General features: G+C 42.5%; 1 protein-coding gene across 1 annotated transcript in view; it reads left to right on the top strand.

Annotated features, from left to right (window-relative positions):
- The window catches only part of LOC111150512 (Scm polycomb group protein like 2), a 72331-nt gene extending 63450 nt beyond the window's left edge, over positions 1 to 8881 (top strand). The window contains exons 10-13 of the mRNA XM_022508000.1: positions 3138 to 3248; positions 3896 to 4147; positions 7511 to 7662; positions 8753 to 8881. Coding sequence (XP_022363708.1) covers positions 3138 to 3248; positions 3896 to 4147; positions 7511 to 7662; positions 8753 to 8881 — 644 coding nt within the window. The remainder of the gene's footprint in view (positions 1 to 3137; positions 3249 to 3895; positions 4148 to 7510; positions 7663 to 8752) is intronic.
- Positions 8882 to 19584: the final 10703 nt, after the last annotated feature.

Raw genomic sequence — 19584 nt, 5'->3', positions numbered from 1 at the left:
ATCACAGGACCCCAGGATGATCGGAGCCGAAGGCAGAGGCTTTAACCCACTGAGCCACCCAGGCACCCTCTCCTTCATTTTTTAAACTCTAGTTTTGTTGGAGGTAGAATTCTTATTTGACTGTCTTTTTTTTTTAGCAGTTTGAATATATCATACTACTTCCTGTTAGCCTCTGTAGTTTCTGATGAGAAGTCAGTTGTTAATCTTATTGAAGATCCCTTGTATGATGATTTGCTTTTCTCTTGCTAATTTCAAGATTGTCTTTTGCTTTTGATAGTTTGACTGTGTTTTTTCTAGGTGTGGATATCTTTTAATTTATCCTCGTTGGAGATAGTTGAATTTTTTGGATGTTCAGATTAATGCTTTTCATCAAATCTGGGAAACATTTAGCCATTACTTTTTCAAATATTCTTTCTGTCCCTTTCTCTCTGTCACCTCTCCTTCTGGAAATCTAACATTATGTGTATTTTGGTGTCCTTGATGGCACCCCACAGGTCTCGGGGGCCTGTTCATTTGCCCTCATTCTTTTTTCTTTCTGTTCCTTAGACTTTATCATCTCAGTTGACCTTTCTTTAAATTTGCTGATTTTTTTCTTCTGCTAGTTCAAATCTGCTGTGGAGCCCTTCTAGTGAATGTTTCATTTCATTTATACTACTTTTCAAGTCCTAAATTTTGATTTTGTTCTTTTTTGTTATTTTTATCATTTTATCGATAGTCTCTATTTGGTGAGACTTTGTTCTCATACTTTCCTTTAGTTCCTTAGACATGATTATTATTTTTCTAGATCTCTGAACATAAACGGCTGATTTAAAGACCTTGTCTGCTAACTCTAGTATCTGCACTTTCTCAGAGGCAGTTTCTATTGACTGTTTTCCCCCCTTTTTATGGGCCATACTTTGATGTTTCTTGCATGTCTCCTAATTTTTAATTGAAAACTGGACATAAGAGTGTAAAGCAGTAACTCTGAAGATCAGATTTTACCCCTTCCCTTGCTGGTGCTTTGGTATAGTGACTTTCCTGGACAAACCTAATGACTTCCTGGGCTCATTTATTGTATATGGCCACTGAAGTCTGCTCATTTAGCTTAGTGTTCAGCAAATGATTGGACAGGGATTTCCATAAATGTGTGCAACCAGTATGTCTCCCATCCTTTGCCACAGAGTTTATGTATATGTTGGACTTTACCTTGAACATTCCGGGAGGCAGTTTACGAGTCTGCTTTGTGCAGAGCCTCAAGGTCAGCAAGAAATGAAAGACCTAAGTTAAGGTCTTAGGTCTTTCCTGGGCATGGATACAGCCTTATGCATGCATATGGCCTTCTAGATTCCCAGGAGTATATCTGTGGTTTTCAATGTCTCCTAATGGACATTTTATTCTCCAGGTTTGTTTTTAAAGCTTTTGGGTCGGTTTCCTGTCAGCGCCAACTGGGCAACTATAGTGTTAAACAATTACTACTGTGGATTTTATTCAGTTTGTTTGCTTGTTTGAGCAATGCCTTAGAGATAGGACCGTTCACACCGAGGACGCTCTGATTTAGGTCCAATAAAACAAGCCCTGAGAGCAGAGCTTTCTATTGAGCTTCAAGGTTGGTCAAATTGTGATGGTTCTTTGGGGATAGGGCCTTTTGAGAGCTCCAAACCCATTGTGTTCCCTCCAGTGACTGCTACGATGTGGGGGTTTTCAGAGCCACAGTAATTATGAACCTGTTGGTTTGCAAAGCTGCTGCAAAAACAGTGAAGGGGATGATGGTAGGGAAGATAAAATGCCACAGAGTTTGCTGTTCTTTTGGAGGTTCTGCCTCTTTTTTCTGGAACAAATGCCTTTTGGATTGTTGTAAGCCTTTACATAATGTCCAGAGTTTTTGAAAAAATTAATTTTGCTGGTCTCTTTGTTATTTTTATAAAGAAGTGGATTTTTGGAGGTCTTTAGTCAGTCATCCTGGAAGTGCCTCTCTATGATGACTCTTAAAGTATTTTGCAAATTATTTGGCTTTTTTCTAGTTATCTCTGCAGGAAAAGTTTTGTGCCTGAGCTTCCTAAAATACCCAGAAGCAGAAGTCAAGAGTCATTTTTATGTTTTATCAGCCCCAGATAGTGGATCATACACCAGCTTCATTAACTTTGTAAGAAAGCATTAGAATATTATAAGTAAAAGAAAACATTTTCTGATCTTGCTAAGGTTCTGAGGTAACATGTATCTATAGAAAACTATACATTAGGATTTGAATTTTCTGTACCATTAAATGAGTATGAAAAAAGTCAATTTTTTTCTTTATAGGAATTTAAATATCCTAATTGTAGAAATATTTGCCATTCACTGAAATATGTTTTGCCTATTGGTTTTTGTAGTCCATGATTAAAAATAAAACCAAGTGGTAAGAGCTCTCTTAGACTCTTTAGTAATCAGCCAGTAACCAGATAGCAGAGGATCTTAAGAAGCACACCTACGCCTGGCCCCCAGCTATTTTGAACCAGATGAAGTTTGACTTTGGTACTTTCTCATTGCACTCTTTCTTCTCACTCAGGTTCTGTTATCAGATTTTTTATATTTCTGTTACACTTAATTTTTCCTTTTAGTTGGAGGTTAAATCAAGATACTGACAGATATTTAGAATCTAATTAGTAATTTGAGATGTGATTACTTTCAGGATCATGCCTTAAAGAGTGGTCCTTTAGGTAAAAATGCATTTGCTTTAATAATAAGTAAGCTGTAGAGTTAGTTATAGTAAGGGTAGCTAGCTCTGGGCCAGGACTATTGCCTATAAAGCGAGATGTCCACTGTACACTGCCTCCTCCTTCTCTGAATTCTTAACTTTATTTTTTTCATGGGAACAGTTTTCCCAGGCCTTTTTAGACACATTATAATTGATCGCCTCACTGCTTCCTGAGATATAGAGATATGTGATGACCCTAGAATAAATGATGCCTGGATATAATGCTTTTAGCTCCTGAATGTGATGTCACTGGAATATTTAATGGGATGAAATCAACAAATATTAGTCATAAATAATCAAATAATTGATAAATTGTTGATGAAGTTACAGTAGGCAAATGCGTTAGAAACAGAATTGTTATATGCTGATGATCTGAAAATGCTCAAAGAATGTTAGTTATAACAAACACCTTTTTTTTAAACAGTTAAAGAAGATGTAACACAAAAAAGCCCCAAACGGCCTTCTCAGGAACCTCCACCTTATGTTGTTCCTGTGTCACCTAAACTCCCCAAAACAAAGGTGTATGCTTCTAAAGGTAAATAGTATTTACATGGTCCTGGAATGGGAAGAAAAGTCTCTCTACTCCCATTTAACTATATGCTTTTGGGTGGGGGTGTGTATTTGCCCAAATCAGTTGAGTATTTAGGCTACTACTACTTCATCAGTTTTCTTGAGCATTTCATTCCCTTCAGAAGTACACAATGGTCATTTCTCCTTAGATAAAAATGAAACAGTTACAGTAACATTTTCCATTCAGCTCTGTATTACTAAAAGCTGATAAAACAGTGAACAGAAAAACTAGTGCCTTTTCCCACTGGAATTTTTGAGTGTCCAAGTAGTAAGCAAATGGTAGAAGCCAACTGTATGATCATATTATAATAGTTGTGAAGAACTGCCTTCCTAAAAATGAATGCTTTAGTGAAGTGTTTACAGCCTTAGGTAGCAAGACGGGGAAGGGACAATTGCCATGAGAAATACAGGAGACATAGTGGAATCAATTTGGATTTTGAGACAGTATCCATTACTGTAAATGCCAAGAAATGGAGGCGGCCATGTACTTTATGTGAGAGGTTTGTGGTTCAGTATAGCTTGACTTGAAGCTTTGGAGATGTTTTGAACTTTTAATAGTATTTAAGCTATAAGTCTACTGAAGATCATTGTCTTTGTCTTTTTTTCTTGTAGAAGAACAACTGTCTTGTGAGGGAAGTGGCATGCCTAAAGAGGAAAAGCTTTCTGAAGATTCCAAAAACTCACCACCAAATCCAGCAAATGCTTTAAGCCCTACCAGCAGAAATCCTGTAAGCACTCATGCTGCAGTCTCCAGGAGTTTTTCTCCGAGCATGCCAAGCACCTCAAGTTCAGCACTAGTGGGGACCAAATCTACCAAGAGCAGTCACCATGAAGTTAAATTCCAAATGCAGAAGAAAAGTGAAGGTATATTTAAAAACAGTGATTCTCAACCAATGTGTTTCTTTCTCCTTAAGGTTTCTTTGCCTAACAGCATCCTCTGAGAGTGTATCACATTGGAGAAAGTGCCAAGATTGAGGAGTTTTGAGTCCTCCCTGTTTACATTGCTGTCAGGTTCAAGCCACTATAGATGCTCTGATCCTCATGGCCGCATAGAACTGTCCCTGGGGATCTGGGTCACCAGCCATGTCTCTCATAGAGACTTCGTAGATCAGTTGTTCTGATTAATGGTTCCATTGTAATTGATCATTTCACTGGATACCGTCTGGACTCAGAAACCTCCTATGACTCTGAGGCCTGGAAAGATGCACTTCCTCTCCTCTCTGATGTACTCTCTTCCTTGTCTCTTTTGAGACTTTTCCTGACTCCAGCTTGCGTGTGGCTCCCAGCTCTGGCTCTGGTACTCTGTTGCTATAGCTGTTTCCCCATTCTCCATACCTTCAGTTATTCCCTCCGACCCACCAGGAGTACACAGTATGTGTACACAGGGCAGCATCCTGTTGCCATCTGGAAAAAGCCAGATTAGTTTTCCATGTGCAAAAATAGCTACCCTGTACCCTTTTAAGGATGAAGGGGGGGGGTAGGGGTGGGGCAAGGTGGGGTAAGGGTGGGAATATGTTTTGTCCCTTTTTTCCTGGTAGGCATCTAGGCAAGGTGAGTATTGAAGGCAGTAGGAACCATCCAACTTGATTGCTTTTCTTCATGGATGTTTTCTATGGGCAACTGCGCTGCATACATGCTCCGACATATTTAATGTCATCCCCCCATCTCCCACCTCATGTAGATCGTCTCCACTTTCAGAGTGATGTGTGCGAGGAGTCTGATGGTAGATGCTTATCTCATCAAGGGGTAGCGTGTCCAGAATTTTTAGGTATTTTCACAAAATAAGCTCTGAAGACAGGTCTTCTCAGTAAAAGGCTATAAAAGGTTATCCCTGATACTGAATGTCTCACTTTCAAATGTATGACTAACACTGCTATGCCAAAGTAGCCTGTACTTGGGCTTGAGAAGCCAAGATTTTGGTCTTTCCAGGAGTGGAAAGACTAATAGTAATAATATTACTTACTGATAATTTACTTATTAGTAATGGAAATCAGCATCATCCTCATCACTATCTGACATGTGCCAGGCATGTAATATTTTATATAGCCTTATACAGTACATCTTTACAGTAATTCCTTAAGATGTAGATGCTGGTAAACACTTCCATGTGAGAAATCTGAGAAGTCACTTGACTAAGGTCCCCAGCTAGAAAGTGGCTGGGTCAGTCCTTGAATCCAGGCACTCTGATTCCAGGCTGTATGCTTAACTGCTGGGATGCTTCCATCTCCAGAGAATAGGTAAGCATTTCACTTGGAAACTGTCTCGAGGTGTCATTACAAGGTATTGGAACTGTGACTTAAAGCTGAGTCCGCCCCTGATTGCTGGTGATACTCTTACAACCTCTTGTCCTGCCCCATTATTTTAATGAAATAAACTGTTCATTTTTATTATAGGAAAGAAATCCAGTAACGTTGTGGATAAAATCAAATCACGTTTCTTTATTTCAGAAACACTTAACTGATATTCTAGTGTATATAAGACAGAGCCATTCAGGAGAAAAGCACGACTGGACTTTGATTGTTTTTCACATATAATTATTTGAATAACACTAATGTTTGCAACTTCTCTGATTGTTTTAAAGATATGGGCCCAATTAAATGATTTTTCCATAATGAATTAAAAATAGATGTCTTACAGTTTTTATTTTTAAGATAAAATTATAATTTTATACCATAAAGTATATTTTTGCATATAGTTTTTCTGTAGTAATCTATAGATCTGTAGTAATCTATAAAATCTACATGTTATTTAAGACATAACTATACCAGATTCTGATGACATAAACCAGAAATCCCACAAAAAAGTTAATTAGAGGTATGATTAGCTTGATTAGCTTTGCCAATAATTTTTTCATCTTAAATTAAGTCTTTCTTAGAACTAGAGAAGACTTTCTGTCTAAATTGTTAGAATGCCTTCAGCATGGCATGATCTATACCATCATCATTTTCATTTGGGTTGAAACAATGCAGTAACATTTCTTAGTAGATATGACCAACATTTTTATCTCTGACAAGAGAAAGGAAGGGTATGTCTTAGTAAAGAGTTTTTGTTTTACATCAAAGTTGTGACATTGAAAGAGAAAATAAGTACACTTTTGAGCTACACACAAAAAAACTTACCATTCTGAGTTCCTTTATCTTGTTTTTCTTTGCCCTTTACCTGGGTAAATACTCAAAATGCCCCTAAAATGGCTAGAGCCCAGATGATAGGAAAGAAAAAGTATATATTTGGTTAATTCACACCAGAAAAGACCAAATTTGTGTTGACGGTCCTGGTTTAAAAAAACAGATCTTCCTGGCAATTACAATCTTATTACATACTGACTTTTGTGAGACAAGCAATCTGTTTGAGTAAAACAAATACTTGTCTGGACACAAAGAAATTACAGCACAACTTGGTGAATAGCACAGCTAAAACTTTTTGAGGTATCAGTACTTACTTTATTCTATGTCTCAAATTATTATTATTTTTTTACCTATAAACATTCAACCAGAATATCTATTAGTATGCAATTAAGCTTGAGAGAGGTATTCAGTATAATGTTAAAATTACTTCTGACCTAGCCAAGCAGAAAATAATTCTGTTTTCTTCAAAATTCAGATAGGCATTTGAGCCTTAAGAGACAGGAATTTAAAGAGTAAAGTGGTACTAAAAATATCCATATTGAATACATGGGAGAGATTCGGTAGAACTAATTTGGTTTTCAACGATAATGGGGTTATTGAAATTCCTTGATTAAAGTGAATAAATTTAAGTAACTATAAAACTAAATCTGGAGACTTTCCATTGTATTTAGCTAGTAAAAGAAACCTAATCCAACAGACCAAGATAAGAGAGAGAGAGAGAAATTCACTGAAATACTTAAAGAGTAATAGGTTAGCTTAGATTAACCTAGTTTAACCCAAGCAACAGATCTTTTGCTGTCTTTGCCTGTGGCCAACAAGGCCTCAGATTTGATCAGTCTGCCTTATGATTTTTGAAGCTTTAATGTAAACTCTGAAGCTACTTTTGTTGTTTGGGGGAGGTCAGATGGGGTGCTCTTGGGTAGCCATCCTCAGGTCATCCTAATCTACGCTTCCACTGGATTCTTCGCTCGGAGACCTGAGTCCTTGCCGGGGTGCTTAACAGAAGGTTCCAGGAATGGGACCAATTCTCCCTACCTAACATCTCTTCTTTCAGGATAATGATCAGGTCAAGTATGATTTGTCTTTTTTCCCCCCATTGAAGCTCCAAGTTATATAGCTGTACCTGACCCCAGTGTCCTGAAACAAGGCTTCTCTAAGGACCCTTCAACCTGGTCTGTGGATGAAGTGATACAGTTTATGAAACATAAAGATCCTCACATATCAGGCCCCCTCGCCGACCTCTTCAGGCAACATGTAATGTATCTTTTGATCCGGTTTTCCTGCCGTAATGCCTTTCAATGACCTCTGTGCAGGCCCTTCAGTTGGATGGATGCTGATTGGTGTGGATGGTGGGGGAACCCTATCAACTGATTTTTCCATATGTGAGAAAGGTTACTTGACCCAAAGTTAGATTCTTAAATGGTAGAGGCTGGATCTGTGCTTTAAATTGGTACCCGAGTACCTAAAATACTACAAGTCTTCAAGTTCTCAAGAGAAGATGATTCAGCATGGCCACTCTCAGATGTCTTCTCCCACAAGGATCCTCCTCCCCACCTGCTCCCTGCTCGGCCCCAGGACCGTGAGTAGGAGGGGGTAACCACAAGCTGTGACAGGGTGTCCTCCCTGTTAATGATGCCCAATGAATCCAGCAACTGTGTAAGATTAAGTGTAGTTTTATTTTAAATAGGAGCTCATGAATACCAATTACTATGCTTCTCCGACATAAATTGGTTAATTAAGGAAATAAAAAATTTTAGGAGGATGCCTTGTGTCTATTAAGTAATGTTTATAGTCTTTTCTAACAAATCGGTGACCAAATGTCTTCTGTCCTTTTCAGTATTCTAAAGAAAGTCAGTAATTAGTTTTAGCATTTAATTAGTTTAGCTTCAGACAACTAACCGATAAGCTTTCGACATAAAGACAACACTGTGTAACACATTTACAGTTTGCATTGATGCTGACATCCTCATATTCCCAGCCTTTTTAAATAAAGTTAGTGACCGTCTGAAATTTGTTTCTACAATTCATAACTTTCTAAACTTTGTCATAGATAATGTAGTATTTTATTCAACACACAGTATTTAAAACCAGATAGTTTGGTGCTTAGGCCAATTTTGAAAGATACTGGATTAAATTTCCTTTTTCTTAAAATTTGAAGTGAATTTAAAAACTATCAAATGATGTCTTACTGTATGAATTATACTTTTAATAGTTTTCAGGAAATAAATACATATTCAGAGAATATATATCGAGAATGTACAACTGCTCTCGATTTTACATGTTTTTATATATAATTTGATAAAATATGAATGCATTATTAATTATAATTTCTTTCTCTCTGTAGGAAATTGATGGGAAGGCTCTGCTACTACTCAAAAGTGATGTGATGATGAAGTACATGGGGCTGAAGCTGGGGCCGGCATTAAAGTTATGTTACTACATTGAAAAACTTAAAGAAGGAAAATACAATTGAAAAAAATGTGTAAGTTTAGACTGGACAGAATTCTTAATTGTCCTAGTGACTTTTAATTTAAAAATATTTTAACTCTCTTAGAAGCTTTTGTTTGGTAGACAGTTCCTCTAAAATTTGTTATATCCAGAATTGCAGAACAACATGATAGTCCAATCTACTTCTTTAAAAACCATTTACATGTTAGTATTAGCATATTCAAATTGGGAGTTCTTTATGTCTATTGTTTTACAGTTTATAATTTATCATTTTATTATACAGTTTACAAATGTATTTTCATGCTGGAAACAGAGAAACACCTTTGATTTCAGTTAATGTATATATATATAGAACCAAAACAGCTAAATCCCAAAGGGGGAAGTATCAGGGACTGACAAGTTCTCTAATGAAATCTGTGAGAAGTTTTCTTTAGAAGAAAATTTAAAGATGCAACTGTAGATACGATCTCTTTCTCCAAATATTTTGTGTCTGTTACTGCAAGTTCTGTTTCTGTTCTGCCAGTTTCTAGAAAGGGAAAGCCATATAAATTATTATCCTTTTGTTATTATTTCTCTGTATGTTATATTTGTTCATATTTAAAGAAAAAAAGCAAGCTTATAAACTTTCATAAAGTGTTCTTAATCAGTTTTTAATAACTTTTGAACAATTGTACGATAAATAGAATGGTTGTTTATGCAGGAGATATTATACTACAAGGGTGGTTTGGATGGAGTCCGATTAAATTTTTTCAATAATATACCTATTATTTTAAAACATTACATATTTTCGCTAAGTGTAAACATTTAACTGGGCAGTCATTTCTCACATCTCTATATGAAGACACCTGTGCCCAAATTTTTAAAAGATAAATATTTTATTGTCTGTGCTTATTCCTCACATGGATACTATACCCTATTTATATATTCCATACCTGTAGGTATATAAACAAGTAAATCTGTTCTTTTTGAATTTAATATGGCACTTTGTACTGCCACAGAGGTAATGGTGAACTATTTATATAGTTAGAGGTTTTTATTCTGTAAAAAAATATGTGCATCATTTGCTATTACTATTACCTCTCAGCTTTGTCTTCAGGGGATAAGAAACAATCCGTAGGTTGGTTTTCATACAGGGAAGCTCTCTGTCCTATGCAATGTTTCTACTTACTTTGCTTAGCTCTGAGCCATTTATTCTGCTAAATTTTGGAAGATGCATTAAATCTGACTTATCATTTGGGGCTTTATTTTTAAAGTTAGAACTTTCAAGGGGAAATGGTGCTATATGTTTATAGTAATTGCTTTGTCTAAGTTTGGTAATGTTGATAAGCTATGAGAATCTGTGCTAAAAGTCTTAGCCATTTGTTGTAAATGCCAATAAAATATACACCAGGGGCATGAATGTACATTTTCTTTTTCAGAAAACCAAATGTACTTTATATAAGAATGCAACTATTTAAAGGATGGTTTTATCTATGTTATTCCTTTTGTGTTAGGAGACAAAATCGTAATTTAAACCTAATCGTTTTTCAAATTGTTTGCGTAAAGATGCTGTGCCCAGTTGAGCAGTCCTCAGGTGTTTGTATGAATACTATGTTTTACAGTTTTCAGATTTTAAAATATAATAAAGTTTTAAAACCACAATAATGTCAAAGCCTCAGATTTGATTTTGTTTGCTTTCACTGCATGATATTAATATGCAAATTTATTAGAGTTGATAAATGCTCTACTAGGACACCTGGGTGGCTCAGTCGGTTAAGTGTCAGCCTTGGGCTCAGGTCATGATCCTAGGGTCCTGGGACGGAGCCCCACGTCGGGCCCCCCCACTCAGCGGGAAGCCCGTTTCTCCCTCTGCTTGAGTGCTCACGTTCTCTCTCTCTCTTCCTCTCTCACAAATAAATAAAATCTTTTAAAAAAGCACTACTAAGCTTGTGGTTGTCTGCGTGCACGTCCAGATAGTCGAGTGTTAACACTTGCCCTCATTCTACAGATAAGCAGATCATTAGCAGCGAAGGGCTGATGTCCTGTAGGACCTTAAATGAGCCCCCCGGGGAGCAGCACGAAGTTCCATCCATGAGCTGTGTCTGTGCTCAGCACTTGCCGCTCGCCGTGGTACTGAGGATGCGAGTGCACTAGAAGAGGCCAGGGCCCCCACAAATCTTGTCCCCGTCCCCGAGCTCCTACGTCTGCCTGCGGTTCTGGCTGCTCTTCTGTCACCGGGGGCCAGGAGCCACACTTCCTTTCTGCCTTCAGCTCTCCCAGCTTACAGGGTGCAAAAGCCTTAGAGGCTCAGGACGGGGGCTGTGTCGCCTTCGGCACCTGACTCCTTGCCCCTGTCGGCTACGCCAGGAGCTTCTGCTCCACGCCTTCAAGCCCACAAACTCCTCCCACTGCGGCAGCACGTCTGCCGGTTGACGCGGTCCCCACCGAGCCTCCAGGGCTGATGCTCTAGTGGCGGGAACGGGGCGTCACTGTGCTTGTCTGGGACTTGGGTGATTCAGACCCGCTTGCTCTCGGCCGTCCGGTTTGTTGACTTGTAGTCCAGAGACGGTCTAACGCGTTAGGCTCTCGGGAACTCTCCGGGCTTTTAAAATGATCTTTCCTCGGTTCTGCCTCTCAGGCCGTCCTTCCAGCACCAGCGGGCGGAATTCTGCAAGCTGACCGCGGCGGCCCTCTGCGCGCGTGGAGCGTTTGCTTCCGTCTTTGCGTGATTTCTGATCGTTGCGGCGGCCCCGGAGTGTGTGTCCAGGGTGGGACTTCCCAGACTTAAACCCAGGCCCCCACTGTAGGCATGAAAAACCCAAGCCCTTCTGTAATACGACTAGAAAAGAACTGAACCTCATGAAGAGGAACGATGTAGTTGGGAGGAAAAGCCCCGCCTTCCGAGCTGCGAAGGGATCGCGTTCACAGTCGGCTGAGCGAGTGAAGTACGTTTGACCTTCCGGGGCTGCTGCTTCGCTGAGATGCTGGGACTCGCTTGTATTTCGCAGTCCTCTGAGGCTGATCCAGGGAACGAGGGAGGGAGCCAGGGAGGGCTCTCGGGCACGGGGGACGTGCGGCCCGGGGCCTACGTTCAGAGTGCATGGCAGACGGGGTTCCGTCCTCGACCTCCTGACGTTTCCCGTTTTGTCCTGAAGGTTGATGAAACTGAACCTTGAAAGCAGCTCTCCACGGAGAGTCCTCAGCCCGAGCGTCCCCACTCTCCTTACTCTTCTAGAAGCAACTTCGGACACGCGGGACCACCTGCTTCGGCTCCAGGGGCACTGGCAACCCGAGGGGTGAGCCATAAGGAATAAGAGACCTACTCCTCGCCCCACGCTGCTTCCATCATACGTTGGTGACCCAGCGTTCGTGGAAAGGAGCCTCAGGAAGCTCATGATAGCGCACGTGAGCCAGTTCCTGGCGACTGTGAGGGCTCAGTGTCCTAACACTCCAGTGACTCTGTCCTGCTCTTCAGCTAAAGAACCAAAGCACTTACCTAAGCTTGTTTGTTCGCAGAACTAACCCCTCAGGGGCAAGGGGCAGGCAAGGTAGGCTACGGTCCTAGGGAGCCCCACCCCACCTTTGGCCTCACTGTTGCACTTGCCTTTGGTGGGCCTGTGGTGCTCAAGTTCACCGATGTCAGGGGCTGGGGTCTGTAGACTCCGTAAGGCACAGCAGTCAGTCCAGTGAGAGAGGGAAGAATATATTACACCTTTTTTATGTTTGGAGAAGGTGAGAGAAATGAAGCTCCTTCACGTTGAACGTACGGACTGACCAACATGCAGTGTTCTGGAGCGCTAGCTGGTGTTGCCACGCCCCACACCCCCGGCCTTGCTGGGTTCTCCCCTTTGTGGCCTGGAGGCCGCATTTCCCAGGCCGCCTTGCCAGCAGTGGGGGTTAGAGTCCCCCACAAGGGAGAAGGCAGACAGTAAACAGAAGCAGTTTTCCTCTGGTGGCTGCTCAGGACAGGCCTTTGGCACAGCAGAAGGCAGGTGTGCATTTGGCCAGTGGCCACCAGATGTCATCTGGAGACCTCCCCATGTCAGGCACACAGGAGGCTGAAACCACGGGGGGTGCTTCCTGGCAAGCCTTGCCCGTCTGGATCTCTGGGAGCCACGTCCATTGCCCTGGCCCCCTGCCCTCCAGTGACTGCAGAAGCTTCTGGTTCTGTACCCCACCACTTCCGTTCTGAAGACGTAGGACGTTGCATATACCCTCTCAAACCCGGACTTGTCTACCTCCTTCAGCGGGTTGCCCCAGAGAAGCTGCCCACTGTTGGGAGGGAGGAGTAGAAGTTCCACAGTGAAGGGCCTTATGTAATCAGATCTGAGCCTCCTTTGGCTATAAGACCCGCCGTCATTTAATGGACCAAATGGGTGAGAAGAAGGTGGCCTATTCAATCAGATGCCATAGATGTTAGGAGGTGGGGAGAAGTGAGTGGGTTAAGGCATAAAACTTTAGCTCTCAAAAGCTGAACAGGTTATTTGAAAAGGATAAAGCAAAGAAGCAGAGAACTCAAGACTGATCACGTGAGCCCAGTGCCCAGCAGGAAAGGGCAGCCCTGGTCTGAGCTCAGTAACAACCACAGCACAAATGAAAACGGAGCAACCTAATCAGATCTGCCGGAAATTCGCAATTCTCGAGACTCCGAAATGTGAAAGTGTAGCCAACAGCATAAGCAGAAGCTCTTGCCACGAGCGTCTGTTTTGTCTTTAGGCATCAGCTGATGCCAGACAGAAGCCGTCACATTTAGCAGGTCATTTAACAATTTCCTTGCACCCACCAAAGAAAAGAAAGAGGAAGTTGCCACGATCGTAGATTAACACAGTCTTAGACATGTCATCCATATGTCATGCATGGATCCTGTTTAGATCCGGCCTAAGAGAAGCCAACAGTAAAAAGGCGTGTATGAGTCAGTCCGGGAAAGGCAGGTATCCAGTGGATATTAGATGAGTGTAAAGAGTTTTTCCTTTAGGACAATGTGGTCACAGCTGACTGATGGTGACCAGAAATGTCTGTGCCCATGAAGACCCAAAGTTGGATCTTTGATAAATAGCCAGCAGTCTCAACCATATATCGTGATCCTAATGGCAAAACCTAAGACACTCCTTGGTCTTGGTCTTCCTGGATCCTCCCCTCCCCGCATTCCACTCACGCACCTGGCTCCTCTGACTTCTCCGTAGCCCTTACACGTGCGGTTGGTTATATTATCGTTCTTAGTCCTTGCGTCCACCTTTCCCTGTAAGAGGATCTTGCGTTGCCTCCATCGGCATGGGCTTACGGTTCCTTCTTACAGGCAAAACCTACTGTCTGTGCCCCTGTTGGCCCTGAACCTTGCTCTGGCTGAAACGTAAGTGGCCCAAAGGCACATCAAGCCCCAGCAGAAGCCTCCGGTGGCTTCTTGGTCATCTGTCTCTCTCATTCCCCTCAGCTGCAAGCCCAGCGTGTGCCACCCAGGGGCTGCGTCTTCAGACCAGCTTCTGGAGCAAGAAGGCCTGTGGGGTGGGGCCAGGCCATCCCGTGCCTCCTGTAGAGAGTGTCCCTAAGAAGTCAATGTGCACAGTGTCCTGGGTCTGGGGGACTCAATATTGCAGCTCAAAAATAGGGTTGAATGTAGCCAAGGCCCTTGCTGACATCTTGTTTATTTGTACCCTGGCTGTCTTCCCCACCGGAAGGAGCTCTGCGTTTCGCGCGCCAGCAGTGTCCGTCCTCAAGGGCCCCTGACCCGAAGTACGGCCCTGCTGTTTGTGGACTGACTCCTCCCCCTGGAGAATCAAGTTTGGCTTGAGTTTTCTTGGCACCAAATTCACTCCGAGCCTTTTCCCCAGGTAGTTAGTACTATAAACTGCCATTTGGCCTTTAAATCATTTTCCGGTTGGTTCTACATACCTAGTGCCAAGCACTGGAAGACCAGGGAGAAAGAGTGAGTTATTGGAGAACAGTGTGTCTCTGAAGAGAGTGAAACACTGAAATTCCCAAGCAGTTATCTAATTTAACATGGCATTACTCTAGCAGCCCTGAGTCCCTCGTGCTTGCCTTCCTACTAAATATCTGTAAGGAAATGAAAATGAGGAAAACGCACGCTGGCCCTGAAAACAAAGATGGGTAGGCTTGCACCTGCTGGGGTTTGGGAAGTATTCCTACTCACTCTAAGGTCCGTAAGAAAATTCCTGTGACTTCCATTTCCACACATCCTTCATCCCCCGGCCCAGACACGTGCACATGTCTGGCTTCTGGGCGCACATTACAACCCAGGGCAGCTGCAGATCTCACTGAGCACGGGCCTTCGAGCTCTACCACACTCTACCCTTGCTTTTCCCTTCACTTACATCCATTCCCAAACAGCCAGTGCACCGTGGTCAGGAAGGAGGCGGAGGGGAGCGGCGCTCTTTGGAGGGGGCGGAAAACCCCATAGGCCAAGCACTGCAGGTGGAAGCCAAAACAGGAAGAGCCCTGGCAATTTCTGGTAAATTCTAATGAGTCTTTTAAAAAGCGGAGGTGGGAGGAAGCACCCCCAGAAAGGGGGTAAACGACAGGCAGGCTCCTGGGCGTGCAAGAGTGAAGGTAAGAGGCGAGATCCCTGACCTGAGGCACCTTCCCGCCTATGTGGGAAGAGAGCATGAGAAAGCTCCAGAGACTTGGGTCCCTTAGAAACATACAACATGTGGCAAAGCTCAAGTAGGCAGGAGATGCACCAGATGATGTTTACCTGCTGGGTGGAGGATGAGCCCCTGCCGGAGGAAGGGTCGCTGTAGCCCAGCCCAGAAGGATGAAGGAGGGGCAGGGTGGGGTGGTGAGGAGGGGTGCAGGGCAGTGGGCTTTTTAGGCCAGGGACAGCGAGCAGGGGTAAACTGCTAGAAGCACACCCATGTCTCTTCTAGGAGATCTGTGGCTCTTTTGAAGACATCATAAATATATCTGGTGAGCATTTTATCAAGGACCTTTAGCTTTTGTCCTCATGGTAAATCAGTGGTTCCCACATCATTTGCTGAACACTGCTTCCCTTCCCAATGGGTTCCCAAAAATCACCTTCACCCTCTATTAAATCCTGATGAAGAAATGCTAAGAAAACCTGGAAACGCGCAGCTTGCCTAGGGATGAAACTAGCCCGAATGAAAACAGGATGCGTGTTATTCCTCCCCTTTTATCAAACCGGCGAAGATGAAAAACAGAATTAATTATTCATGCTGATGAGAAGCAAATTTGGTACAAACATATCCAAAGGGCAGTTTGAAAATATCTGTAAGAAGCCTGACTGGGTCCACGACAAGGGGATTTTCAAAATTAAGTAGAGATTTATTCACATGGGAAGGCATGTGTTATATGTCGATCCAAGTAGGTCACGGAAGCAGACATGTAGCCTAACATCCCGGCAGATTCTATTGTGTGTTTATACACAGATGTGTTACATATCTAGAAGACATTACGGAAGATAGATACAAATATGCATCCGANGAAGGCATGTGTTATATGTCGATCCAAGTAGGTCACGGAAGCAGACATGTAGCCTAACATCCCGGCAGATTCTATTGTGTGTTTATACACAGATGTGTTTACATATCTAGAAGACATTACGGAAGATAGATACAAATATGCTTACAGTGGGCGTCTCTGGGTAGGTGGGATTCCGGGTCTGTTTCATTTCATTTTGCTTGTATTTACTTTCTGATCTTGCTACAGTGTATTGCTTTTATAATGATTGTTTAATTACAAAAACACAGGCCATAGCATGTTCAAATCACTGGTGGAAGATAAAAGGAAATAACACATTGCCACGTAGCGGGAGGCAGAAGCAGCCAAACCGTAAGAAAAATGCATAACCTGTGTCAGAAGGCCACCTTAAGGTAATGGCATGTCAAAACAGATTAAACATCCATATTTTCAAAAATTCAAAGATGGATTCTAAAAACAATTATATGCTTTTACCTACCTTGTCACTTGCTTTCAACTTTAAAAATAAAGGGCTAGAGAGAAAGGGATCTGCAGATGAACCAAAAGTAGGACCCAGTGAATCTATCGATCCCTGCACCATAGAATTACACGCAAAAAGCAGTCAACGCATCAGGAGTCCTTATATGGTGAGAGGTTTGAGTACAGGGGAGAGAGATCGTGGACTGGCACAGATGACCAATGACACAGAATCAACAAGTAAAAAGCCACATCTGATAGACCATACAGATGATCTACTAGAAATGCAATAGAAAAAAAAAGACTTCACTGTATCTTTTAGCCTTTGACATAAGTAAGCAAAATTAAGGGCAGATATGATATAATGAAAAAAGTGTTAGCGACAGACATCAGATTGGAAAGAGAATTCAGGAATCTATGGAACTTTCACAAAATCGAGTCCATCCTAAGGTACAAAGTACCCTCGGAATTACACAAAGCAAAGTTAGTAGAGGCTACAGGCTGAGACATAAAATTAGAGGTTAAGGGGACGGTTCCGAAACACTAACAATGAAAACAATAATCGTCCCCACCTTTCTAGGTACAGCTTCTTTCCTGAACATTCTCCTTGAGTACTAGGCCTATCTAGTCGTCTCCCCTCATCCATGAACTTCGGTTCCCTGAGGTCAGCCCAGCTCTGGAAGCAGATGATCCTCCTGACGCATCATCACATCCAGAGTAGTCTGATGCTGCTTCACGACGCCTACGTCTTTCACTGCCCTAATCTCAGCACGTGGCCAGCTCACGTCATCACAGGAAGGAGAAGGTCAATACAGTTCACTAAGATATTCGAGAGAGAGACCACGTTCACAGAACCGTCATTACAGTACTCTGCTGTCATTGTTCTATTTTCTCGTTAGTTATCATTGTTCATCTCTTACTGTGCCTCATTCATGCATGAAACGGTATCAGGGACATGTATGTACAGGAAAATCATGGTGCATGTAGTGTTGGGTCTTCTCTGCAGTTTCAGGCGCCCGTTGGGTGTCCCGGAAAGTATCCGCCGTGGATAAGGGGGACTGCTGTGTATCCTCTTGGCCCATGGTGCCTGCACCTGCTAGCCCCCAGGCCCATCTCCTACTCGTCACACCTAAATCTTTTCCCGTCTCCTCTTTGCCAATCTAGCCCTCTGCAGTCCTGCATTCTTGACAACATGTCACCTGCCCTCGCAGCCAGGCCCCTGATGGGGTGGCAGCCACTGTCCACCAGCCTTGAGGTCACCAGCTCCCGCACATCCCGCCTCCCACAGCCCTCTGGTCATCTGGGTCCCCCGGTCTGTCATTCCCTGAGCTCACTGCCAGAGGTCATGTCAGTTAAATTTCTGCCCCAGGAGCACTTCCACGGCTGACATTTTATTTTGGGTTCTCTGGGGTTAGCTCAGTATCGCCTGCGTAAGAGATACATAAACGTTGGTTGAATAAACAAAAGCAGACTTTCTTCTGAAAAACATATCCATTTCCAGTACATCTGCCAGTTTAAAAAAACTCATTTTTATGGATGTTTGTACCTGACTAATCCACGCAGTTCCCCCCACCACCATGACACATCTCATAGGTGTTTGAATAGTGATGAAGGACGAGTGATCCCAGGGATTCTTGTGGCAAAGGTAGGCAGTGCTTGCAGGAGAACTGAAGTCCTGACCTTGTATGCACGTACGGAAAGATTTGTCTAAGACACAAACCAAGTGCGTTAAAAAAAATGGCTTGGTGTTTTGGGTGCACATGTGTGAGCGCAAGTGTGTGTGTGCGTGTGTAACTAGGATTTGGAGATCTAACTATGGCCTCTAAACAATGAACTTTTGTCCTATACCCTACAATTTATATCTTGTATCTCCAAACCAAATGCTGGCTGATGCCGTTTTTTTCTTGAGTCAGGCTAATACTTTTCTCCACAATTTAGAGGGTACATTTTTCATGCTTTGGAATTGGTATTTAAAAATAAAAGTATACGGGCACCTGGGGGGCTCAGTCGGTTAAGCATCTACCTTTGGCTCAGGTCATGATCTCAGTGTCATGGGATCGAGTCCCGCACTGGGCTCCCTGCACAGCGGGGGGCCTGCTTCTTCCTCTCCCTCTGCCTGCTGCTCCTCTGACTTGTTCTCGCTCTCTCTCAAATAAATAAATAAGTAAATCTTAAAAAATAATTTAAAAATACATAGAAGGTCAAAGTTGTTCTTGCTGTCCGTATTTCCCATAAAACACCTGTTTCCATTGGCTCTGTCAAATGTTCCCTTCTTTTGTAAGATTAATTAATTAATTCGTTTATTTATTTATTTTTTGAGTAAAGCGATTGAAGTTTATTCAGTGAAGACACAGAAAAAGGTCTCAAGAGTGAGGGGGTCCCGACAGGGCTGTCAACGAGGGCCTCTAGGGTTGGTCTCTTACAGGAAGCTAACCAGTCCCTTTCACGTCTCTACTGATAACACCTTCAGTGACTTACTTCCTTTTTAGGGGCTGGTTATTCTCTGTTGGTCACAGGTGACAATGTTTTTTTAAAAAGCTCTGTGATAGTACATTTGTTCCTGCAAAAACAGACTTGTGAAAGGAAGCCCGGACCCATCACCCAGCTTCAGTCATTATGAACTCACGGCCACTCTTGTTGCGTCCATACACGCACCCACACCCCCCATTTCCATGTTGTTTTGAAGCAAATACGACTGATCGTTTAACCTAAATAGGTCAGTATGCATATCAAAAAGATAAAGAAACTTTTTTTTTTAAAGGAACTGCTGTCACGCTCGAATAGTTCATCTCTGACACTGTTCTCTAATGACAGGAACCAGGGCTCCTTGGAGAAATGTCT

Source organism: Enhydra lutris, unplaced genomic scaffold (genome assembly GCF_002288905.1).
Source record: "Enhydra lutris kenyoni isolate GAN:26980312 unplaced genomic scaffold, ASM228890v2 scaffoldscaffold23, whole genome shotgun sequence".
Taxonomy (NCBI): Eukaryota; Metazoa; Chordata; class Mammalia; order Carnivora; family Mustelidae; genus Enhydra; species Enhydra lutris.
Note: the sequence above shows the minus strand (reverse complement) of the source record. Positions and strands in the feature narration are given on the sequence as shown.